Source organism: Neodiprion pinetum, chromosome 5 (genome assembly GCF_021155775.2).
Source record: "Neodiprion pinetum isolate iyNeoPine1 chromosome 5, iyNeoPine1.2, whole genome shotgun sequence".
NCBI classification, from domain to species: domain Eukaryota; kingdom Metazoa; phylum Arthropoda; class Insecta; order Hymenoptera; family Diprionidae; genus Neodiprion; species Neodiprion pinetum.
The window spans coordinates 15,469,669-15,492,571 of NC_060236.1; the positions used below are offsets into that span (position 1 = coordinate 15,469,669).

The window sequence follows — 22,903 nt, forward strand, 5'->3', positions numbered from 1 at the left end:
TAAGCGGCTCGGTCGGAAAAGCTATCAACAAATAGCGAACGCTTTCTTTTTTGTATTTTTGATAACCGAGAAGAGAAAAAAGGAATGAAAAAAAAACGATTCCGAGAGTGTGTAGATTTTTTTCCATCTTTCTTTTTCTTTTTGTTTCTTTATTTGGTAACCCGGAAGAGAAAAATTTCAGCTATCTCTCTCGCAATCATGTGTCGGCTGATCAATCCTTGCGTGCTCTTTGAAGAGAACATATATATGTATAGTTCTCATGTAAACTCTGTTATTTATTTTGTATTCAAGAAACCCGATGATGGTAGGCGGGGTCATGCCGAAACGTCGAATAAAAACATAATCTAGTGTGAATAATACATCTTTTCATCCCTGACCGTTCATCCAACGATAATTAATTCATATATCAACAATATACGGTCACGAACATGAAACTCAGTTTGTATTATAGAATATGTTATTTCGTTTTATTGTTTTAGTAAATTGCGTAGCGTTTCGAGTGTACGTTCTTTCTCTGTTATTATTAATCTCTCCATTATTATTATTATTATTATTAAATTACCCCTCTCGTCTCCACGGTATTGAGCTTTCTGGTGCAGAAGAGTACGGCCGCGGATAGCGCAGCTGACGATTGAGAAGCTTGTTGATCACGCCAGGGGCTCACCAAAATCTCGCGATATCTTTTAAAAAATCAATTTTTCCAGCTTTCATCGCGGGCCGTCAATTTAATGTATACACGGTAAGTTCTCGATGACTACTTCGAGTAGCCGAGTTACAGCAAAAATCTGACGTTAAAATGCATTATATACAATGTTAAAAAACAACCAAAAAACAAAAGGTAAATCAGTGTTGAACTTTGAAAAATATCTAGAATTAGACCAGAGGAGTTGTACATCAGTATTATAAAATTATGTTTTCCACAAGTACCAATAGTAATTTTGCCAATTTTTACATGTAACAAGGAGTTATAAAATATTTAAAAATCTTAGAGGATCATACAATGCCAGAATATTGTCGTATTGTTGACGTCTAGTCTAGTCAGAATGTACATGACTTTCATTGAGAAAGAACGCATCTCCAAAACTTATTGTTTGGGTAAATTGGATAGCTAGGAAGATATTTTGAAGTTTTCCACAAAAGTTAGGTGCGGGTTTGGGCGCTAAAAATCATTCAAAATTCAAAATTGATAATACAGAGAAATTTTTTTCTTTAGATTTTAGAGAAAAATATTTCCCACAAAAGTTGAGTGCTGTGCTGTCCTTGACAAAATAAGTCCTGTATTTAAATCACGGAGCATTGTTATTTTAATCGTGCATTGCAAGGAAACAAAAGAATCGATTGGTTTCTTTATTTCAAGCGATTCGGTCAATGTTTAAAGCGGTGCCCTGAAACTTATCCGAGGCGTAGAACAGTTTCTTCCCGAAAAATGTTCAATTTTGACCCAGCTACGCCATATAGTTCAGAAACTATAAGCGTGTCACGAACGCCGCACGCATATATACCAATGTCAATAATTATTAATACCGCTTTTAGAAGAGACGAGGCAGTGTAGCTTTAAATTCATATAATATATTCATTTATAAAACAGTTCGTGGCACGACCAAAGCGCAACGGCGTAGTTGACCGTCAGCAACGTCAGCGTCTCCGCGCCCGCCAGATCCTGGGTGTAATTAACACCAGGATGAGGCGAACGCGAGATCACGCGCTTCAGGAATGAATGTTGCGAGGCAAGCCTTTGTTTGAAAATTGTAAATTCAGCAAAAACCTCGCTCGCTGCCCGACGCTCCAAGGGGTGTCGCACGAGCGAGCGAAGTCAGTCCCGTTCGAGACAGGATCAAACCAACGTCAACGGAAACAGGCTCCTTCAAAGGTGTCGAGTATAGAGTTATAAGTCTTGGGTCTCCGACGATTAGAGAGAGCATTCCTCTAAATCTACACGCGGTGATCCAAACGTCTCGCGTCGCGACGTTAGCCTTCGAAGTTAGAATAAGTGCCAAAAGCTCGAGCCACGAACTCTGTAGAGACGTGTAGTAATAAGAATAGTGATGAATGAGTGTAAACGAGTGAGACATCAGAAGACACCGAAGAGTGAGTAGGAAACATTAAGATAAGAAATTCCTGTAAGCTTGCCCGTCTCTCATTTCTGTTGCCATCTTTTCATTAAAACTTGGGATCCATAGAAAACATTTCTATTACATTAATATCATCAAATCCTCCAATCCATTTTCCAGGGATCGCCCTGTAGAGGACGCTCACCTACGTATCCACGTTAAAAATAAAAATAAACCTCTGCGGAAACCTAGAGGTTTAAGTCGTCGCGTGCGAGACCGCTCTGCACGTGACAGGCGATCTGCGAAAATCCGTCCTTCCTCGATCGATACTAATCTTTAAGTCTCACAAGCTACGAAAAAATCACGGTAATAGTTTTCAGTACCCACTTTCAGAATATACCAAAACAAAAACTTTTTTTCTTTCCCAAAGTACGTTTTTCCTAAGGTTAACCGAGTCCGTATGACTTACAATGTTACACATTTCGAGAATAATGCGTTTATAATAGCGAGGTTCTTCGTGCAAGATTTTAACATTGTCATAGTTAAACAAATGGTCAAACCGTACTGTATGTTAGCTTAAACCGTATAATGGTCTTAATGGTCTAAAGGTTACGCACGGTATGACGATAAAACTTGACGGATTATTATTCTCTTGACAAATCACATTGTGATTATCATTCATGCCACAAATTCTACGGACTCTAGTTTTAATAGTTTTATGAAGTAAATAAGGAGGGAATTCATATTTTAACAAGACCTCTCTCATAGTTTTGAGAGTTCCTTCATGGTAACAATTATTCGCCAGTTTTATGCCTCTACCCACAAGATTAGTAAGAGTCCTAATTTTATATGATCTCGGACGGTGGGAGGTGAAATTCAAGTAACGTTGTGACCATGTAGGTTTTTGGTACCAGTTCGTATGAATCATCGATGAATTATTAATGACAGTGACGTCCAAAAAGTTTATTTTATTATCTACCTCTGCCTCGCAAGTGAATTGTAATCTGGGGCGGAACCCGTTAAAAATATTTGATAATTGAGGAATAAATTCTGCAGGTACAACTGTGAGAATGTTATCCACATATCGATAATAAAATAGTAGCTTAAAGGTCAACTTTTTTTGTTCTCTTGCCACGAGATCGTTGTAGAGATTACAGGACTTTTTCGCCGGATTTCATGTTGGTGATTTCATAACTCCAATATAACTTGAATGGAGTGTTAGTAGAGGAGGAGAAAGAAAGAGCTTGGGAAGGATCTAGTAGCTTAATGAAGATTTGACTGCGATTTGTTTTGGCCACTCTTTTACTGTTTCCGTCTGTATATAAGGTTAGCTTTCTTTCTCAATCAATGGCTGTCTTTTTATGGACATTGTTTTTCATTCGGGAGTTTATACTTCCCTACTTATGATGTCCCTTGTAAATATTAAATCATTTTTTATCCGATGATTGATGGCAAACGATTCTAAGCACACGGTCCGAATTTGGAAAGTCAGTACTAATATCTATATATCTAATAACTAATAACTATAATCTAATTGCACTGGTTATAACAATTTGTATTACGAATGATATCGAAATTTCTCCTTAGTTGGTCTATGTAGATGCGCATACAATAAAGAAATTTTCCTGAGGAGGGCCCAATCTGTGGCCGAAATATAGACATTAAAAGCAATTTGATGATTTTCCGACGACCTGCATTTCTAAGATCCTGTCATATATAAACTACGAGGTCAAGATAAATATCACATTTGAAAAAACTGTATTTTTACAGTGTGTTTGAAGAATTCATTATCGTGAATATTAAATTCCACAGCAGCGTTTTATTGCCATACAAGTGCATGAATTTTTATTTTATATACCTAGTTTGTGAATTTCATTGGCACAAATCAAGTTGGTTGATGGTTGATGGTTGGTTGTTTACCTTCTGCACTTTTCAAGAAAAAGTTTAATTTCAAGAATATCTAAACGGTTTCATACAGATTTTCAGTGATTTCTAGATTACAAACAAACTGAAGTGATTGCATGCAATTTATGAGCGATGTAATTAGAAGTAGTTTGCGGTTTCAACGAGTAAATAACCTCTCGGTCATCGCTCATCAGAGAAAATTGATTTTCTTTTATACATAGGGGAGACCGCGGCAAAGTTGGGCACTTCGGAAAAGGACATAATAATGGTTGTTCAAATGACATTTGTCTATTTTTTTTTTTTTTACTTATTATTGATGAAAATCTATCATTTTAATTTTTTTGCTCTTGCCCTTTGTAGCGAAGTTCCGAACTTCGAGAAAATCCAAAAACAAGAGAATTATTGCTATTCTTACCTGCCTCACTTTGCTTCGATCTCTCTTATCAGTATCCTAGTCTGTATTGTTGTGCTGGATTTTTTAATTCAACCCTTTGAATAGCGAAATCTTTTTTTTGACTAAACCAATCAATTTTCATCAAATTCCCCTCTTAAATTTGCTATCTCTTTTCGTATTTGCGGTAGACATGATTAACAGCTATGAAAACCAAGGTACGAAACTATTCTATAAACTATGCTCTAATCAAAATAAACAATTTCTTACCTTTTGTCGCACTGGTCACATTGATATCGATTTTTCATTGTGTCCGGTAAGTGACAACGACTGTGAATGTAGAGAGCGCTTTGCTGCCTGAATGCCTTGCCACATGTTTGGCAAATATGGGGCCGGTCCTCGCTATGAATTGCCTTGTGTGATTCTAATACTTTTTTATGAACGAAAGATTTTCCACAATCCTCACAGCTGGAAATGCATTATTTATAGTCAAAATCTGAGCATAATAATTTAAATTATCAATGATTTTGGTAAGAGGTGATTCGAAGAAGAACTTTCACAAAATATACTTTTTGTTCTGTAAGGCAAAATTTATAAGGCTGTAAGTTTTTAGTAGAATAGAAGGCAAGATCCTGGATTTTTTTAACTGAGAGAGATAACGATAAAAGTTCCAGGATCTTGCCTTCTATTCTACTAATAACCTACAGCCTTATAAATTTTGCCTGCCTATATGAGCTAAACGTGCTATAACGATATGTTTAGAGTGCTAAAATTTCAAATTTGGATTTATTGTAACTCGCAATAAAATTTGAAAATACTGACTTTGAGCGTTATTAAATAATTTGTAACGTAAGAGTTCGACAAACGGCAAGCCTTTACATTATTCCAAATAAATATTAGTTTCTAAACCATACATTTATTTTTTCTTCAAATTTTCCGCTTTAGACTCTTGCATAACGTACAAGTTGACAAGATATTTCATACACTCTGGTCAACGAGTCCATTTGTCTCTGTACAGCATAGTGATGAGGCAAATAACAGGTCTGCGATGAAAAACTTTTCTGAATACTTGTACCCACACTTGGGGACAATGAATCTGAGACGGTCAATTTTTTACATTAGACAGTTATATTGGCAACACAGAGAAACCTACAGCACCATAGTGGGCCGCGAGCGCGAAACAAACTCAATCTCAATAAACATAACATAACCCATGACCGTAGAATCGCGGGGATAATGACTTTTTGAATTGACACGGTCATTGGTTATTTATTTATTTATTTGACATAAACGGGGAGTATCCCCAATTACGGGCTGGTAGATGCCACCAGCCTTACAAAAACCAACGGCTTAGTCAGCATCGCCTCAGCCCGCGCGGCCAACGACAATTAGGCTAAAGTTACATGATCGAGGACTAGAAACTAATGAAAGAATCTGTAACATAGAGAGAGGGCAAACAGGAGTCGCCGTTTAGAGCAGTGAATATGTGATCACTCGACCCAGCCAGCACTGTATAAATTGTTCAGCGTCGATCTTAACCGCAAAAGGGACCCACCGAAGAGTGTGACGTTTCCGGCGTGTCTATTTCCTAGCCTCAGCACACGCGGTTTCCAACTATGATAGCCATAGTTAGCTCTGAAAAATGAGATCACGAAAGGGTCTGGATTCCTGGTTGCCCCTTGAGCTCGAACAAGTGAGCTAAGACCAGGCACTCTGAGCAAATTGTTAAGTATACAGTACAGAAAGACGAGGTCGGCTATATGTCTCCTGCTCTTAAGTGACCTAAGGTCTAGAAATACGCTTATTCCTGTATAATCGTGATCATAGGAGTCCATCGGAAAACTAAGACGATACGCAGCGAACCGCAGAAATTTATGTTGCACCCGCTCAATGAGTGTACAATAGACTCGGGCGTGAGGCGCCCAGATAACATATGCATACTCGAGGAGAGGCCGAACAAGAGTCGTGTATAGAGTGAGAATCGTTTTACGGTTATTAAAGTTTGCAGCTACTCTACTAACGTATCCCAGCATCCTGAGCGATGTAGTTATGATTGTCTTAGTATGATCGGTAAAACATAATGAATCATCTATGATGACTCCCAGATCCCGCACCGAAGTGACCACACTGAGGGGCTCTCCATTACTATAGTAGACTGGGCGCATAGAAGCCCACTTCCTGGTGAAATGAACCATGTGACACTTTGGAACATTGAGCATTATCTCGTTGTTAGCACACCACTCCGCCACCCTATCCAAATCCGATTGCAAATCAAGTGCATCTTCAACTGAGATAATTATACAAAATATTTTCATGTCATCAGCGAAGAGAAGTGTTTCTGAACCGTGTATCACCTCGAGAATGTCGTTGATAAAAACATTGAATAAGAGAGGCCCCAGGTGGGAGCCCTGCGGAACACCAGACTGTGCAGATATGCTTCTAAAGACAGCTGGTTTGATTCTAACTACTTGCGACCATCCCGTCAGGTAGCTCTCGAGCCACGCTAGGAGTGCACCCGAAAAACCCAGAGCCCCCAGCTTAGCGCATAAAATACGATGGTTAACTCGATCGAAAGCCTTGAAAAAGTCAGTGTACGCAGAGTCCACCTGATGGCCCCTCGCAAATGCCTCGATTACATAATTAAAGAATAGTGCGAGATTCGTGACCGTGGATCTACCTCTGCACAACCCGTGCTGCTCAGCAACAATAATCCGTTCAAACTACGGAGTTGATTTTTTTCAAATAATTGCTTCAAAAAGTTTTGGAATAGCGTTTAAAACCGAGATAGGCCTGTAATTTGAAACACAGGACCTATCGCCTGATTTGAAAACAGACGTGATTGAGCTCACTTTCCACATATCCGGGAATAAACCCGAGGCAAGGGACCTTGAAAAGATTAAATGTAACGGCCGTGCAAGAACAAACCTATACTCCCTGAGCAGCACAGGTGGAATGCAATCTGGACCACTATCTCCCGATGGATCAAGATTGGCGAGTGACTCAAAAACTTCCTCGATAGAAATATTCAGGTGCGAAATCCGGACGGGGGGATTCATAGGCAGTGGTGGATGTGAGTCCAGATCCGATGCATACACGGACTCAAAGTGAGACGCGAATAAATTAGCAATCCCATCAGGCGTGGTGGCCACTCTATCATCAAGTGACATAGAGCTCGGAATAGAGTTATCAACTCGACCGAAATTCGTGAAATTTCAAAAAGCCTTAATGTTACTACAGATATTAGTTTGATCCCTGTTTATAAATTGGTGATAACACTCGCTCGCTATAGCTTTACACTGTGCCCTGAGTTTTGAGAAGTATCGATAGCTCTCAAGAGAATTCTCCGATTTATATTTTGCGTGCGCAATCTTCTGCGTGACCATCTTTTTCAACTCCGGCGAGAACCACCGGGGATAGGTCGACACCACTTGATTCCTCCACGGGACGAACCTGTCGATGCCTTGCCCAATCATATCCGATAGGAAGGAAACCCACGAATCGAGAGAATAAAGCTGCTCTTCCCAAATCGACGAATGGAGGTTTATGGCCAGAAAGTTGATCAAGCCTTGGTAATCGGTTTTTCTGAAGTCATGGCCACCCACCAAGTTACGAGCAGGTCTAGTACGGTGGTTATCCCGGTGAGTAATATCCAGTGCCGGATGGTGTCCATCACACCGAAGAGACATTCATTGGGTAGCCCCACCAGAGCACTACCGTTAGAGAATAACAAGTCGAGCATGACCCCACGATCGTTATAAACTGTATTCAGTTGACAGAGGTTGAATGTGCTAAGGTCAGCAGCTATAATCAAGGCCGATTCTAGCTCGTTAAGGAGAGCACCCCGGGAAACATCAACTGTTACCAAATGACCATCGGATCGCCAGGACGCGTTCGGGAGATTATAATTACCCAGAATAAGCAGGTTGGATGAACGCATCATAGTGAGGATCGAGTGGATGCTGTCACAATGAGCTTGGTACGTGGCAGGCGCCGATAAAGGTGGTGAATATATTGCTCCAACCACAGTGGCTCGGCCCGCAACCGTTACACAGACGAAGATTTGTTCGATGGTTTCGTTGGGAGAGGGGATACTGCGACTATTCAATGCATCAGTAACTGCGATGAGCACCCCTCCTCCCCTGGTACAAGAGCTCGTATTTACACTTGTCACACCTTTTTTTTTTTTTTTTTTTTTTAATGTAATTTTATTCACAGTTTCTCGTGGTTACATTTATACATGATGCCGTTTTGGCTTTTGTTGATAAAACATGTGTGATCATATCCTGGTGATTGTGTTGGGTTTGTCTTGCGACGCTGCTTCGTTGTTTGTTGTTTTGGTGGCTGGTGATTTTGGTTCGGTGTTTCGCGACTGAGGGTGGAGGTGATGATGATTGAGGTGAGATTTATCTACAAATGATGTGATGGTGGGCGTTGCTAGTGACGCGGTGGGGTGAGTACGGAGTTACGCAATCGTGGGACCCCGTTGTCTATCCCGGCTAGGTTGTTGTGTAGGGTTGCTATTCTTTCCAGGTGCGATTTGAAGTTTGTTTTGGCTCTTTCGCGGAAGCTTACTTCGTCAAGCATTTCGTATAGGTCAGCGGTTGGGAAACTCCTTGGTAGGTTTCCTGCTATTTTGATCACTTTTTTGTAGGTTATTTCTAACTTTTTTAGGTTGTTTTCGCTGTACAGTGGATAGAGGCAGCCTAGGCCGTAGTCTAGTATGGGCAGTATGCAGGCCCTTATGAGTTTGTGTTTTATGTGTTCGTCTATTTTACTGTTCCAGTTTAGGATCCCGGATAGCATGTGAGTTGTTTTGCGTGCTTTGTCTGTGATAGTTTTTGTGTGACGTGCCATATTCAGTGTGCAGCGGAGTTCGATGCCTAGGTAGCGGATGCTGTCGCGTATCGGGATGTGTACGTTGCCTACTTTTATTGTGCGCTGGTTTTGTTTGTGTCCTATTATCATCGCTTGTGTTTTGCTAGCGTTGCACTGGAGTCCCCAGGACTCGTAGTACTTCGTGAGGGTTCGTGTCACTTTTTCGGCTTCTGATTTTGCTAGTCTCGCGTTCGTGGATTCTGATATTATACAAGCGTCGTCGGCGTATTGGGCTAGTAAGCTGCATTCTTCGGGGATGTCTGCGATGTACGCGTTGAAGATTACCGGGCCTAGAACCGAGCCTTGGGGTACTCCGCATTTTTGTGTCTTTGGGTCGCTAAGTTCATTCAGGTATTTGTCGCGGATTGTTCTGTCTTGCAGGTAGCTCTGTAGCATTTTGATTAGTCCGGAGTCTATTTCTTTTCTTGTTAATTTTGTGTTTAGGGCAAGGTGGTCTATGCTGTCGAACGCTTTTGACAAGTCTAGCGACACTACGCAGGCGGTTCTGCCACGGGACTTTACGTTTTGTATGAAGTTGACTGTTCTAGTTAATTGGGTTGCCGTACCTAGTTTTTCGCGGAAGCCATGCTGGGAGTTTGGCGTTAGGGATTTTATTGCTTCCATTCTGTTGAGGATGATGCGCTCGAGTGTTTTGCCCAACAGGTTGATTAGTGTTATTGGCCTGTAGGAAGATGGGTTTTCGGGTGGTTTCCCGTGCTTATGCAGAAATATGCATGTCCCTGTTTTCCATTCGCGTGGGAAGTGATTTGTTTCGAGACAGTAGTTATAGATGTTTTCGAGTGTTGTGTAAATGGTGGAGTGTGCATTTTTTAGTGGTTTAGCTGTGATGCCGTCCGGGCATGGAGCTTTGCCGTTCTTGAGTTTGGATATTGCTTTTCTTATTTCGGTTGTGTTCGTTCGTTCCAGGGGCTTGCTAGGCCAGTATTTAGCGTCGGTTTTCAGCTCGTCCTTGACGTTCGTATGCGTGATCATGGCAGTGTCGAGGAGTTTTGTTGCTACGTCTTTTTGCGAGTTGCAGTCAGAGAAAATTGGGGCTATTGTGGGCGGTCTCTTCATGGCTTTTTGGATTCTCCAGAGTTTTTTGTGGTGGTCGTCTTTTGACTCGATGATATTCGACCATTTTTTATTATTGTGTTCTGTCAGTCTCGTCACGCATTCTGTCCTAAGTTCGTGATAGGTGTTGCGGGCTATGAGGAAGTTTTCAGGGTTTGCGTATCTAGTTTTCATGGCTTGTCTGGCTCTGTTTCTGCTGCGGATCAGGTCTTTGATTTCCGGGGGAAGGGGATTGTTGGTGCCTGCTGTTATTTTTTCGCTCAGTTCGGAGGTAGTTCTTTGGATTTTTTCTGTGATTGACTTAATGGCGATGCTTAGCTCTGCTGTGTTGTTGGCTTCTAGTGGGAGTATTTTAGTTTTTTCGCGGAATTCTGTCCAGTTGACATTTTTGAGTGTTCGTCTCGCCGGTTGGGTTCGTAGGGTGTCAATGTTTATTGTTGTGAGTGTTGGTCGGTGGTCGCTTCCGATGTCTGTCAGTGTTTCGAAATCGCCCTCGCCTTCTGTGCACATGTCTGTGAGTGTGTAGTCGAGTATTGTGTTGTGGATCTGGATGTCAGATCTGCTGCCGTCTAGGGGGCCTAGGTAATAAAATCCACTGTTGTTGATAGCGTTTAGTACCGTTCTCCCTCTGTTTGTGTCTGTTGAGTGGCCGAAGTATCTGTGTCTGGCGTTTCAGTCACCGCATATGACTATTTCCGTTTTTCTGAGAAGCGTTTCTAGGTCTTTTGTTATCTTATTGTAGAGCTCCGAGTTGGAAGGTTTGTACGGGGCTGCGTACATTCCCACTACTGTTATTCTTCTGTCATTTTCGAGTTCAAGTGTGATAATACATGACTCAAGATATTGCATCGACGCTGTTTGGGTCCAGTGCAGGGATTCATTTATGTACATGTTTGTGCCCCAGTTTTTGTCTTTTTTGTCTGAGATTTTGCAGTAGTTCGGGATGTTTGCTTTTATTTTAGTGGACTGTTTTACCTCGTTTATTATTATTATGTCGGGTGTGTATTTGTTTGTTAGGTCTATGATTTCATGCATTTTATTGCTGAGACCTCGTGCATTAATTTGCAATATTTTGAGTCTTCTCACCATACTTGGACTATTGCGGTTACTATTGTTGTGATCGTGCTTAGTGCGCCACTTGTTTGGGTGTTTTTCAACGCTAGAGTAATAATGTCCATTACTTTCAGGACTGTCGTGATGTCGTCGTTGGTGATACCTGTGGTTTCCAGTAGGCGAAACGTTGCTGCGGTGATTTGATCCATGTTTTTTTTCCATGTGTCGATTTGTGCTCGATGTGCCGTGTCCATTCTCGGTCTTGTTGTTGTGGGATTAGGCTGTTGTTGGTCCTGTGTTGACGGTGTTGACTTGTTTGGTTCTGCTTGTGTTTGTGTGTGAGGCTCGCTCTGTTCGGTCATTTGGGGGGTTCGCGTCGGGTGTTGTGAGCCGATGTGTTGTTTCTTTTTGTTGATGTTGCTCTTGGTTCTTGGTTGTCTTGGTTTGGTGATTGCTTTCGCGGTATCGGCGTAGGACTTTCCGGGATCGTTTGACATTCCTGCTTTTTCGATGATTCTCTTTTGCAGCACCTCGCACTGGGTTGAGTGCGCTGCGTGTCCGATTTTGTTGCATGCGGTGCAGGTTAGTCTGTCTTGCGTTATTTCGGATGTTTTGATTGGTTCGTATTTGCAGTAGGCGGCTCGGTGGCCGATGCGGAGGCACTTGTTGCACACCAGGGGTCGTCTGTTGTCTTCTTGTTCCTTGTATTTTTCGATGTGTACCTTACATGCTTCTAGGTATTTATGTTCGTAGATGTTTTTCAGGTTAACTTCTTTTGGCAGGATGACGAGTGTTGACATGCCGGAGGTGAACTTTATGACTTTAATTGGTTGTGCCTGCCAGTGTTCTTCGATCATCGTTTTCAGCTCTTCTTCGTCGTAGTCCGTGTTGGGGAATCCTTTTACGATTACTTTTTTAGTGCGGTCTTCTTTTTGGCTGTACGAGTGGTGTCTGATTTTCTCTACGTCGAGCCAATTGTCCATGGATATCCATTGTCGCTGCGTCTCGCAGTCAATTCGCCAGTTGCCCTTTCCATCGGTGCGAAATTTGGCGTTTATCTTCTTCACTTGTTCGTGGAGAGCCATGCGTCTGATTTTGTCCTTTTGCAGGTCGGGTTTTTGAATTATGATTGGGGGTGGGCGACCCTTGTGGTTTTTGTTGTTGGCTACGTTGCGTTTTTTCGTTGGGATCGGCTCCAGGTTTTCTGGTTGTGCCGACGAGGCCAGTGAGGTATGGGATCCGAAGTCTTCGAGGTCCATTGTGTTTGCGTCGGTTGTTTCACCTTTTCTTTTTCTATAAATTGTGTTCGTTTTGGTGTTTATTATGATTGGGCTGAGTGCGGGGTCTGCTGTTCGTTTTTGTGTTGGAGGAGGAGTTGAGCTTACGGGGTCCATGGTGGATCCGCCGTCTGCCCCTTCCCCTTTTCGGTTATCGTTGCCACTTGCCACGCTAGTGCCTGTTTGAATAGTGTTATGTTTGCTGATGGTTTATACTTTTACTGCCCGAGAGTTACGTGCTGTGGGGTGTGAGCTTACTCAACCGGAGCCTTAGCGGAATACGTCCGCTCCCGATCGCTGCTCGATTCCGTGTCCCTTGTCACACCTGAATACGTTAAATCCAATGAAGCCAAGTTCAGCGCTATGTATGTTATTGTCCAACCATGTTTCCGTCAAAACAAAAACATCATGAGTATCCGACCATGATCCGAGAGATGAGCTCAAGTTAAGCAGCTTAGTTCTTAAGCCGCGAACGTTTTGATAATATAGCCGGATACTACTCTCGGGTGTCAGTTTTTTGAAATCGAGGCAGATTTCGGAACCACGGTGTGTATGCCCCCTTGAAATTTAATCGTCCATTCGCCTCCTTCACCATTTTTCTTTAATTCATCTAGTTGCGTCCTGGCCCCTATGAGCTGCTTGCGTTGTTTTGCTGTTTGGTCACTCTTGATATGGATGGCTCGCAAACAGAGCTTAGATCTGTTTTTAAGCACGTGAAGTACATCAGCTCGAGAGTTGAGAGTAACTAACAGCGGCCGAGCTTTACGATTTACGCCTCTGGGGGCCCATGGTTCAAAACGGGTTGCTCGGAGCGATGCCATGGAAACACCTAGCGGTTCAAGGATCAGGGTGGCATCTTGAAGAGGGAGGTCAGGATCTTCAGGAATGTCAAACATTCTAATATTGGCAGCCCTTCTATTCCTATCTTCGAGCTCTTGTAAAATACTATCCTCGGAGAACCCTGAATGATGTGACTCAGCAACCACAGCTTGCAGATTGATAAGTCTAGCCTCTATGGAGTCAACCCTTTATCGGATTCTTCTAGCCGGGCGGTCATTGCGGCTGATGACAGTTCGACTGACTCTCGAGGACGAGTTTGCTCGTTCGCCAGTTCCTTCATAGATGCATTAAGCTCATCTTGTTTTGATTGGAATTTAACGAAGAATTTAGATAGGATATAAATTAAGTCTTCCTTAGTTATACAGGAACGATCTTGACACGACGCCGCCGAGGCCTCGTCGGCTCCTGGATATGATGGGCGAGAACCACAACATCTTGCGTAGCCCCCATTTTCACATTTGGAAAGTTTTAGCGCACAAGAGTTATGGTACTGAGCATGACAAACTGAACAAAGGGTTGGTTTGTCCCTTAGAGGACCTTTGCCGCAACTACGACAAATCTTTAATACACTTTGATTTAGATTTAGATTGAGCATGTTGCTCAAACCACCCACAGATTGCTTGTTCATATCGATCGAAAACAGCTATAACGTGACAGTCACACTTTGAAAACCCGCAGGCAAATTTGACGTGCCGCGAGCGGATTAAACGCGCACCAGTATTACCGAGTGAGACAAAGGCAGACCAGTTCAAAGTGAATAAAAAGGACTATGAACTCGGCGCCTCAACACACTCTTTAGGTGAAGTAGAGCTACTCCACTCCACATACCACACCGACGCACAGTGGTCCCAAACCCCGAAAAGCTGGCCAAAAGTCAAAAGCGTATTCAATTCGGATAAAAGTCTGTACTCGGGGGTTTTCGGGATCGCTGATTACGAATTCGAAGTCAAAATGTAGAAAAACAAAATGGCGGAAAATTTCATGAAAAGCGTATTCAATTCGGATAAAAGTCTGTACTCGGGAACTTTAGAAATTATGGTTGTGAATAAATGAAATAGAAAATGTAATGACAGTTGACATTTGACGATTTGGGAAGAAGAGGATTGGAATACAGTAATTAATCATTATTACAATGAATATTTATAATATATTTCTTTGATTATTTTATTTTCAATCCATGTAATTTGAGCACTTCTTACAATTAATCGCTGTCCTGCGAACTGTCATCATCGTCCGATGTATCGCTCGTGTAATTTGAAAAAATTTAACTTAATTCTGGAAGTGAAGGTGGAATCAATAGTTCAACCGCGTATGAAGATAACGATCTTAGTTTCTTCGGAGGAAGTTTTCGCAAACTAGATATTATTGGATCTGACGTTACTAAAAGTTTGCAAAAAATGTCTTCCATGGTTTTGATGCGGTTACATTTTCGTGAAAAATCTTTTCGGAATCTTTTAATATACTTGTTACATGATTCCTGAGCTTCTTCAGACATTTGTCCGATAGGAAGTAACGAAGATTCCACGATTCCGTGACCGTGAATAAGAATTTTGTGTACTGTTGTTGGCATGAAGTACCACGAATACAGTTCGACAAATTTTCGTCCAGTATCTTCAGTGTATTTGCGAAATTTGGGTATATTGATTTCGAAACCACAAGAAATTACCTGCAATACAACATGGAATCGCTCTATCAATTCTTCATCAATTCCCGTTATCGAAGCGGAAATCTCAGAATTTTCGAAAAAACTCCTAGCTGTATTTCCGTCATTACAACTTCCATAGCCTGGTTTTGGTTGATCAACAAGAAGCCCTAATCTTTCACGAAAACCTTCTTGTATATTTTTTTTTCTTCTATCAACATTTTCTTTATCCTCTTTGCGCCCTTGCCACTTTTTTATTTCTAATTTGTAAGCGACATGTAAGCAACATTCAAAAAACCGTATCCAAGCATGCAGCGACGATATTCCGAATTTCAAGTGATATTCATTAATCGGTCTTTGCAACATCTTATCAATATCATTATATTCTTTGGACGTAGCACCCCAAAGGTAACAACGCATACTTGATGATGTATTTGTGACAGAATTACAAACTTTGCCATCTATCATCGTCAACACAAGTTTGAAATTGACGTTAATTTTTTTGCCGTCAATTACAGTTTGAAATTGCACGAGGTTTCTCTCTTGCGCTTCGATACAAGCAACTTCTGCCCTAGTTGCTTCGGCAGTTTCGTGAAAGAATTCAATTTTAATTGGTCGACAAAATCTTGGCGATGAAGGACGTGGATTTTTCCAAATAATCACGTGTGGATTGACTTTATCAAAGATTTGCAAGGGAACAAGTGAAATAAAGAAAATGTTGGCATCCGATTTATTGCCGTCTCCATCGATAAATTTTTGTTTGTAAGTACTTTGACCAGAAGTGCCATCGCATCCCCACTTGCATATCAATTCTAAATTAGCAAGTTTGTTCTCAGGAAGACTTCCAATAACGTCCGATTGTACCATTAATAATCTTTCAGCTGTATGATTTAGCAAGGCTTGAAGTCCAAATGTGGCTCCACTTTCAGTTACAGAAATTTCTGACTGTGCAGGGTAACATTTTTTTTTAGAATCCAATACACATTTATAAGGCGGGTATAACTTACAATTTTTTTGCACGCTTACAGAACGTATTAATTGGTATTGACTTTTGGTCATTTTACCTTCTACTACAAGTGATAATGCTTCGTTGCCCGACAGTACTTCTTCGAAAACGCGTTCAATAGACATCCGGTACCGTGATGCTTTTGATGGACTCCCTTCTGTGACATCCCTAATTACCTTAGAAGCTTGTAAATTTCCGGAAGTCCGGAGACTCATTTGTGTAGCGTAGGCCAATTCGTGGACGGTATGTTCGCTTCGAACCTTTTCTGTCCTCCTACGTTTTGACCGATCACTTAAATCGTCCCAGCTTGTGGAAGGACGCTCCATTTTGTTGTCAGTAGAAAGATGCCCCATTGTGTTTTTAATGGGAGTCTTCAAACCTTCTTCTTTAATTGTGAAAGACACAGGAACGTTGAGCCACTCATAGAATTTTCGGAAGAATTTGGTTTTGTTCCTGGTCGCTTGTTGCCACTTCTTTTTGAAATTCCATACCAATTTACTCAGAGGATCTTTCAGAGTTTTCGGCAATATGTATGCATGATTCAATTTTTTTGACACCTCCTTTTCAACAATGTCAGTGACAAAAAAATTTCCTACAAATTTACCAAGCGGAATTTTCCATTACACGTATTTCCCAATTGAAACTTTCACTGCCGGGGGTGGGGGGGCAGGATACAATTAAAATATCGAACTAAAATTTGGAATGAATTTTTATTTATTCATTTGAAATCGATTAAGCACCATATTTAAAAGAAAAAAGAAAATATCCTGAACAAGGACCACCCTAGCGCACACATCATCGCATAAAAATTATCCCCAAAACCGAAGTCGCAGCCAGATGCAGCTAATTTTTGGATATGTTTTGAAGAAATGTCTAAGCAACAGTTTCCATTTAGTTTCAGGGCAGGATTCGATGAGAGTTTTGACTTATTGCTTTTCCTAACACGACTTTTCAGAACACAACCAAGAAAAACACCACTACCTTTATTAATGACTTACTATTTCATACATTGTTAACAATAATTTCGAGCAACACATTCAAATTGTACTTACTTTCCGGAGAAGAATCCATTTTGTAGAATCAAAATCCGTTCCTTTGTCACGATTCTATACGTGTCTCAACTTTGACTTATTTTCGACGCGCGACGAGTAAACAATGCACCTGCTCTAACGGTCACGAACGGAATGCGTTCCCAAGCCAGGTAGGGACGATCCCCCTTACTTAAGGCTGGTAATACATACTAGGGGTACCACTACAACTATTCCAACCATTAAAAGTCCCTAGAAAAAAATTTTTTTTTTCGACTTTTGGCCAGCTTTTCGGGGTTTGGGACCACTGTGCGACGCTCCAAAAATAAAACAGCTTTTCACACTCGATAGATATAATTGAGAAATGGGCACGCGACTGAAAACAACAACTGACTAAACCGCCATGTTGAAACGGGTTATGTTATGTTTATTGAGATTGAGTTCAATTCGCGCTCGGCTCACTATAGCGTTGTAGGTTTCTCTGTGTTGCCAACATAACTGTGTAGTGTAAAAAATTAACCGTCTCAGATTCATTGTCTCCGAGTGTACATGATAAATACAGATTTTGATCGTTTGATTTAGAATATCAGAGCTGTATGGTATTTTTTTGATGAACTTTAGATATTAAAAAAATCTTCATTTTTCATCTAAATATTGCTTTTTAGGATATATATGAAAACACCGATCGAATAAATAACGAGTCAATTTCTAAAAACTACGCTTAGTTCTAGCGTCTTTGACATCAAATCTTACCAAGACTATTCAAATATTAAGGGTAACAAAACCACTGTTGACCAGTGTAATTAAAACTTCAGATATAGGTAGTTTTATTTCATGCAACCTGTAATTCGTATCTATTTTCCATTTAAACACAGTTTTAGCTAAATCTGCTGAATGTGACATAGAGTATATCAGATAAATGTCGTTATATTACATTCCAGACTACTTTCACGAATATTAACACTCCAGTAAAAGAACTTTCAGACAAAAAAACAGACCTATGTAATTGCTCCGTACTGTAATACAACTAAATCACTATAGTAGCGCACGCGGAGATGAAAAACTAATGATAATCATTTTTTTCACCTGATTCGGCTACATTCCACGTAAAAACACACCCCCAGCAATTTTAATAAAATCTTACAATATTTGGAGGTTTTATATTCTCCTTAGAAGTTTACAATTAACAATTTTCAAGACCCACAGTCACTGCTTCTTCTCTAGACTCAGATTCAATAGCCGGAATCGGATTGAAATGAATCTTTTTTACAACTTGCCAATCCACATTTACCGAAGTTTTCTCTGTACATTTCCACGGATGGGTACATTTATTCAAATTTATATACAGTTTCGTCCAAAAAAAACGAGACCGATTTGAAATGTGAATAAAATTCGAACGCGTTGTCGCAATTCCGACAACTTTATTTCGCTTGAAACAAGAATAATGAATCTTTTATATCGCGTTTGAAAAGCTGAAAAATCTAAAAATCTTTATTCGCTGCTGAGATACCCGAATGGAAATCGGGTTTTGAAAAAGTTGCTAGGAGACTGAAAGACATTAATTAATTAAAAATTTTATAAATGTTCAACTTGAATTCCTTGGACCCCAAGTTCTGTACGGGGTGAGGGTTACAGGTTGAGCACCAACCCAACGCAACTCCAGGAGCCGGATAGGAGAACGGCCAGAGATGACTCCGCACATACGGATCCGGGACCAGAATGCCGGTTGGAGACCGGTCTTTGGGACGAGAGCAGGCGACGACTCGGGTAGGCGGGGCTATACAGAACATGGATGACGCGACAACTGGCCCAGGGAAACTAAGGCCCAGCTGCGGACCAACTTCCGAAGCCAAGGTGGAAGCTATCGTGCAGAGATCTGTAATGGTACTGGGGTACAGTGTCGGGGACAGTGCCTTTCGGGTATCGGGCGCCACCCTATTGTATTTAGCTTTATCCCCATATAGCAGGCTCTGTGAGGGCGCACCGTCCCTTCCTGCATAATCGTGGGACTCATATGGATTTAGAACCGAAAAACCTAGATTTAAGAAAAGAACACGACGAGATGGTCTCCACGGAGACACACTCGTCGACAACAAAGCATGAAATCGAGATCAAAGGTCTACGGGTGGACGAGGAGCCGTTAAACTCATTACTCATGACACATCGCAGTCTGACGGTTTCGGCAATCGCGGCAACTGCGGGGGAGGCGGCCCCGGTGCAAACCGGGACTGACGCTCCGTCGAAAGCATCGCGAAGTAGAGCCCACCGTAGTAGGTCGTCGAGAAAGAGGGCTAGGAAGGCCAAGCTGGCCTCCGAGAACTCCTCCGAGAAGAACTCTGCAGTGGACTCTTCTTCCACATCCACGCACTCCGCAAAGGGAGACCCAGTTGCTGGACAAGCCGTCACCAGAGTGAGACAAACAAGTAGCCGGGTGCCGATGTAGCGAACAGGTCTGAAAAGACCCACCCCCTCCGATAAGACGCCCCAGAAGAGTCCACTTGGCTCCCAAAAGAGGCCGGGCGGCGCTCGGGCGCAGGACTTACGGGACGAGGGCAAGGAGAGGCCGGAGGATGGTTATCCACCCCGCCAACTACTCCGAAGCCACTCTCGACTTCAAGCGGGGTGACCTGGTGGTACATGCGCTGGGAGAAGCGATGCTCTCCATCTCAGAAGGGGAGGAGAATCCTCGCTCCAAGCAGTACCGGTGCAACCCAGGCATCCTATGGGTCTCGTGCTCCGTTGAAGGGGCGCTAACCTGACTACGTTAATCTATCCTTATCCTGACGCCTTGGGCGGGGGTTTCCTTCCAAATTCTGGAAAGGGAGCAACCGCCCAGGCTTACGAGGATGCTGACCATCCCTAATTTGCCGGTGGGATCGGAGGTCATCATAAGAAGGCTAAAGCACCAAAACGCTGGTCTCCAGACCGACCTCTGGAGGGTCTGGGACAGGAAGGATGGACCCACGTCTGTCCATGTTGTGTTGGGCGTGGCCGCCATATCTAGGGATGTGCTCAGAGAAGAGGGACTACTGGCCCACTTCAACTTGGGGCGTATCTCCTTTGAGGAGGGCTACCCTAGGACGGGGAAGGGACCGACGACCCCTCCAACTAACAGCTAGGTCGAGGTAGCACCGCGGGAAGAGCTGTCAAAACCGTTAACGGGGCCCTCCTACGCCATTGTTCCGACGAAAGACATGGCCCCTTCGGGCTCAAGGACCAGCGGCTCAAGCGCCGTGGTCTAAGGTACAAATAATACCACCGGGAGAGGACACTATACCATAAGGTCCAGGGATCGCCCCCTAAGGGCCGACGAGCTCATCCGAGCCAGGCGGGAGAGCGTACTGGCAGATTTTTGCAGGAAACTGCCAAGTGCAACCCCACACCGGTGGTGTTGCCATAGTGGTATTACGTGGCTGAGGACCCTGTGGATGAAGGAGAGAGGGAGGCTCGGTAACAAGACACTCGCATCCCCCGAAACCGCGAAGTTGACGTCCCGGCCCAATGACCACGAGGAGGATCAAGTATTGGCAGATCAACTTGCAAAACTGCAAAGCAGCCTTAGCTATTCATAGCTGCAGCTTAGCCGTGGAGCAAACAGACATATCAGTCATTCAAGAACCATGGATTATCAACGGACATGTTTCAGGACTAGACCGAAGGAACTGCGTGCTGGTGTACGAGTAAGGCGCGGCTGGACCCGGCCCGAGGGCAGCAGTCTTCATAAGCAACAGGCATCGTATACTAAGAGTCAGCCAGTTCCGCAGCAGAGACCTGATAGTAGCATTGATTAAACTAAGACGGGCGAAGGGTAGGATTATCGATTTAGGGGACGCAGGGAACTTGTCAGGTACTGTACTGACAGGAGACTACACCTGGTGATTGGCTGCAATGAAAATTCGCACTACGCTGTCTGGGGCAGCTCCGATACCAACGAAACGGGAACAGCCTTGCAGAATACCTATCAACGGTCGAGCTTAATATATTGAAGAAGGGCTCGCGACCGACCTTCGTCACCTCATATGCCAGGAAGTGATAGACGTGACACTCTGCAGCCCCAGGCTGTTGAATGTAATCAACGACTGTCGGGTGCAGGAAGAAGACACACTCTCAGATCACAGACACATCACGTTCCCTCTTGTAGGAGATGCTGACGTGGAATCGTCAGAGATTTGCCGGAATCCCAGGGCCACAGACTGACGCTCCTACAATAAGAAGCTCCGATGGAGGCTCCAAGGACCATGCAGCCGTCTGTACAACACGAGCGCGGTAGAGAGTCAAGTCACTCACTTACGATTCTCCATAATCCAGGTTTTTGAGGAAACATGCTCCGGGAAGCTCAAGGTGAGAAAGTCCAAGGTCCCGTGGTAGAGCAAAGAGCTGGACAAACTCAGATCCAGCTCCCGGAAACTCTTCAACAAAGCCCTTAAGGGGTATGGCCACTGTAAATTTTTTGAAAAATCGATTTTTTTTTTATTGGCTTCAAAAATAGTTTAAACCCTCTAGAATAAGGAAAAAAAGGTCCCGTGCGAGAAAAATTTTTTTTTGGCCCCCAAATCATCTTCAAGCGGAAAAACTGTCCTAGATATCGCGATGGATATCGCTGTTTGCACATTCAATGGCGGCCTTACCAACGTCTTGCAAATATTCAAGATATACATACAAGATATTCACATACAACAGCACAAGAAAACAAATTTGAACTAACTGGTGATGAGAGGAATTAACGACATCAGAGTCAGGGCGGCTAGGTGGTCTAGTGGAGTAAGGCTCCGGTAAAGCATCGCTAGATACCAGGTTCGATTCCTGGCTCCGTCGTTAATTTTTCGAATTTACCAGTTTTTCAAATTTATATCTTCAAATATTCAAGATGTTGGAGGTGGAAATTGGTGTACAGTTATATAATTTCTGCATCGAAGCCGACGCCAAACGCATTACGCACGCGGAGACATCTCTGAGCGACGCGGCAAAAAGTGCGCGCGCGCTCCAAAAATCCACCAGGAAAGACGAAGAAGACGAAAATTTGGTCATCGAAGGACAAATGTATGGTGCTGGGATTGCAGACTAACGGTAAAATTTTTTTTTACCTTCTTTTTTTTATTTTTTCCAATAAAAAACTATTCGCAAAACTTTAAACGCGTTTTTCTCGAAACACGGTTTTTCAAAATGGCACGCAGCATCACTCGAACAATTTTCATTTTTTTTACTTGAAATTTTGACCAGATGTGAACATTAACATTATCTTGAGAATGTCGATCGGGATTTTCAATAACTTTATTTATTGATTTTTTATTAACAAAAAACTAGCCGTTTTTTCGTCAAAAATCAATTTTTTTTTTCAAACGCATGCCAAATCCACAAAAATTGATAATTTTTAAAATCCGATCGACATTCTCTAGCTATAACCCTCTAGATTGATGGTTTTTTTTTTTTTTGTTCTAGATTCAAAAGTGCACCAGTGGTGCTGCGTGCCGCGGAGCCCTGCAAGCAAAACATGCCCCGGGAAGATGGCTGTGGAACCGCCATTTTGTTTTTTTTTTTGCTGTAAAAAAAATTTGATAATGAAGTTTAATGTATGCCCGATAACACCCTTAAAAGTTTTTTTTCAATTACTTTCAATTTTGGAAGCAAAAAATTCGTGAAAAAACCTTTTTTTTTGGACCGTTACAGTGGCGTTACCCCTTAACGAAGTACCCTTGGGATACAGTAAGTCAAAGAATTTCAACCTTCTACTTGAATAACGTAGTATATAATTTGGCAACAC

The 22,903-nt window shown here is 42.3% G+C and overlaps 1 protein-coding gene across 3 annotated transcripts in view; it reads right to left on the reverse strand.

Moving 5' to 3' along the window:
* The window catches only part of LOC124219107 (zinc finger protein 567), a 169,192-nt gene that overhangs the window by 62,883 nt on the left and 83,406 nt on the right, over positions 1–22,903 (reverse strand). For 2 of the 3 annotated variants that reach the window (XM_046626275.2, XM_046626274.2), the window contains exon 4: positions 4,618–4,815. The exons of the other annotated variant lie outside the window; for it this stretch is intronic. In XM_046626275.2, coding sequence (XP_046482231.1) covers positions 4,618–4,815 — 198 coding nt within the window. The remainder of the gene's footprint in view (positions 1–4,617; positions 4,816–22,903) is intronic. 3 annotated transcript variants of the gene reach the window in all.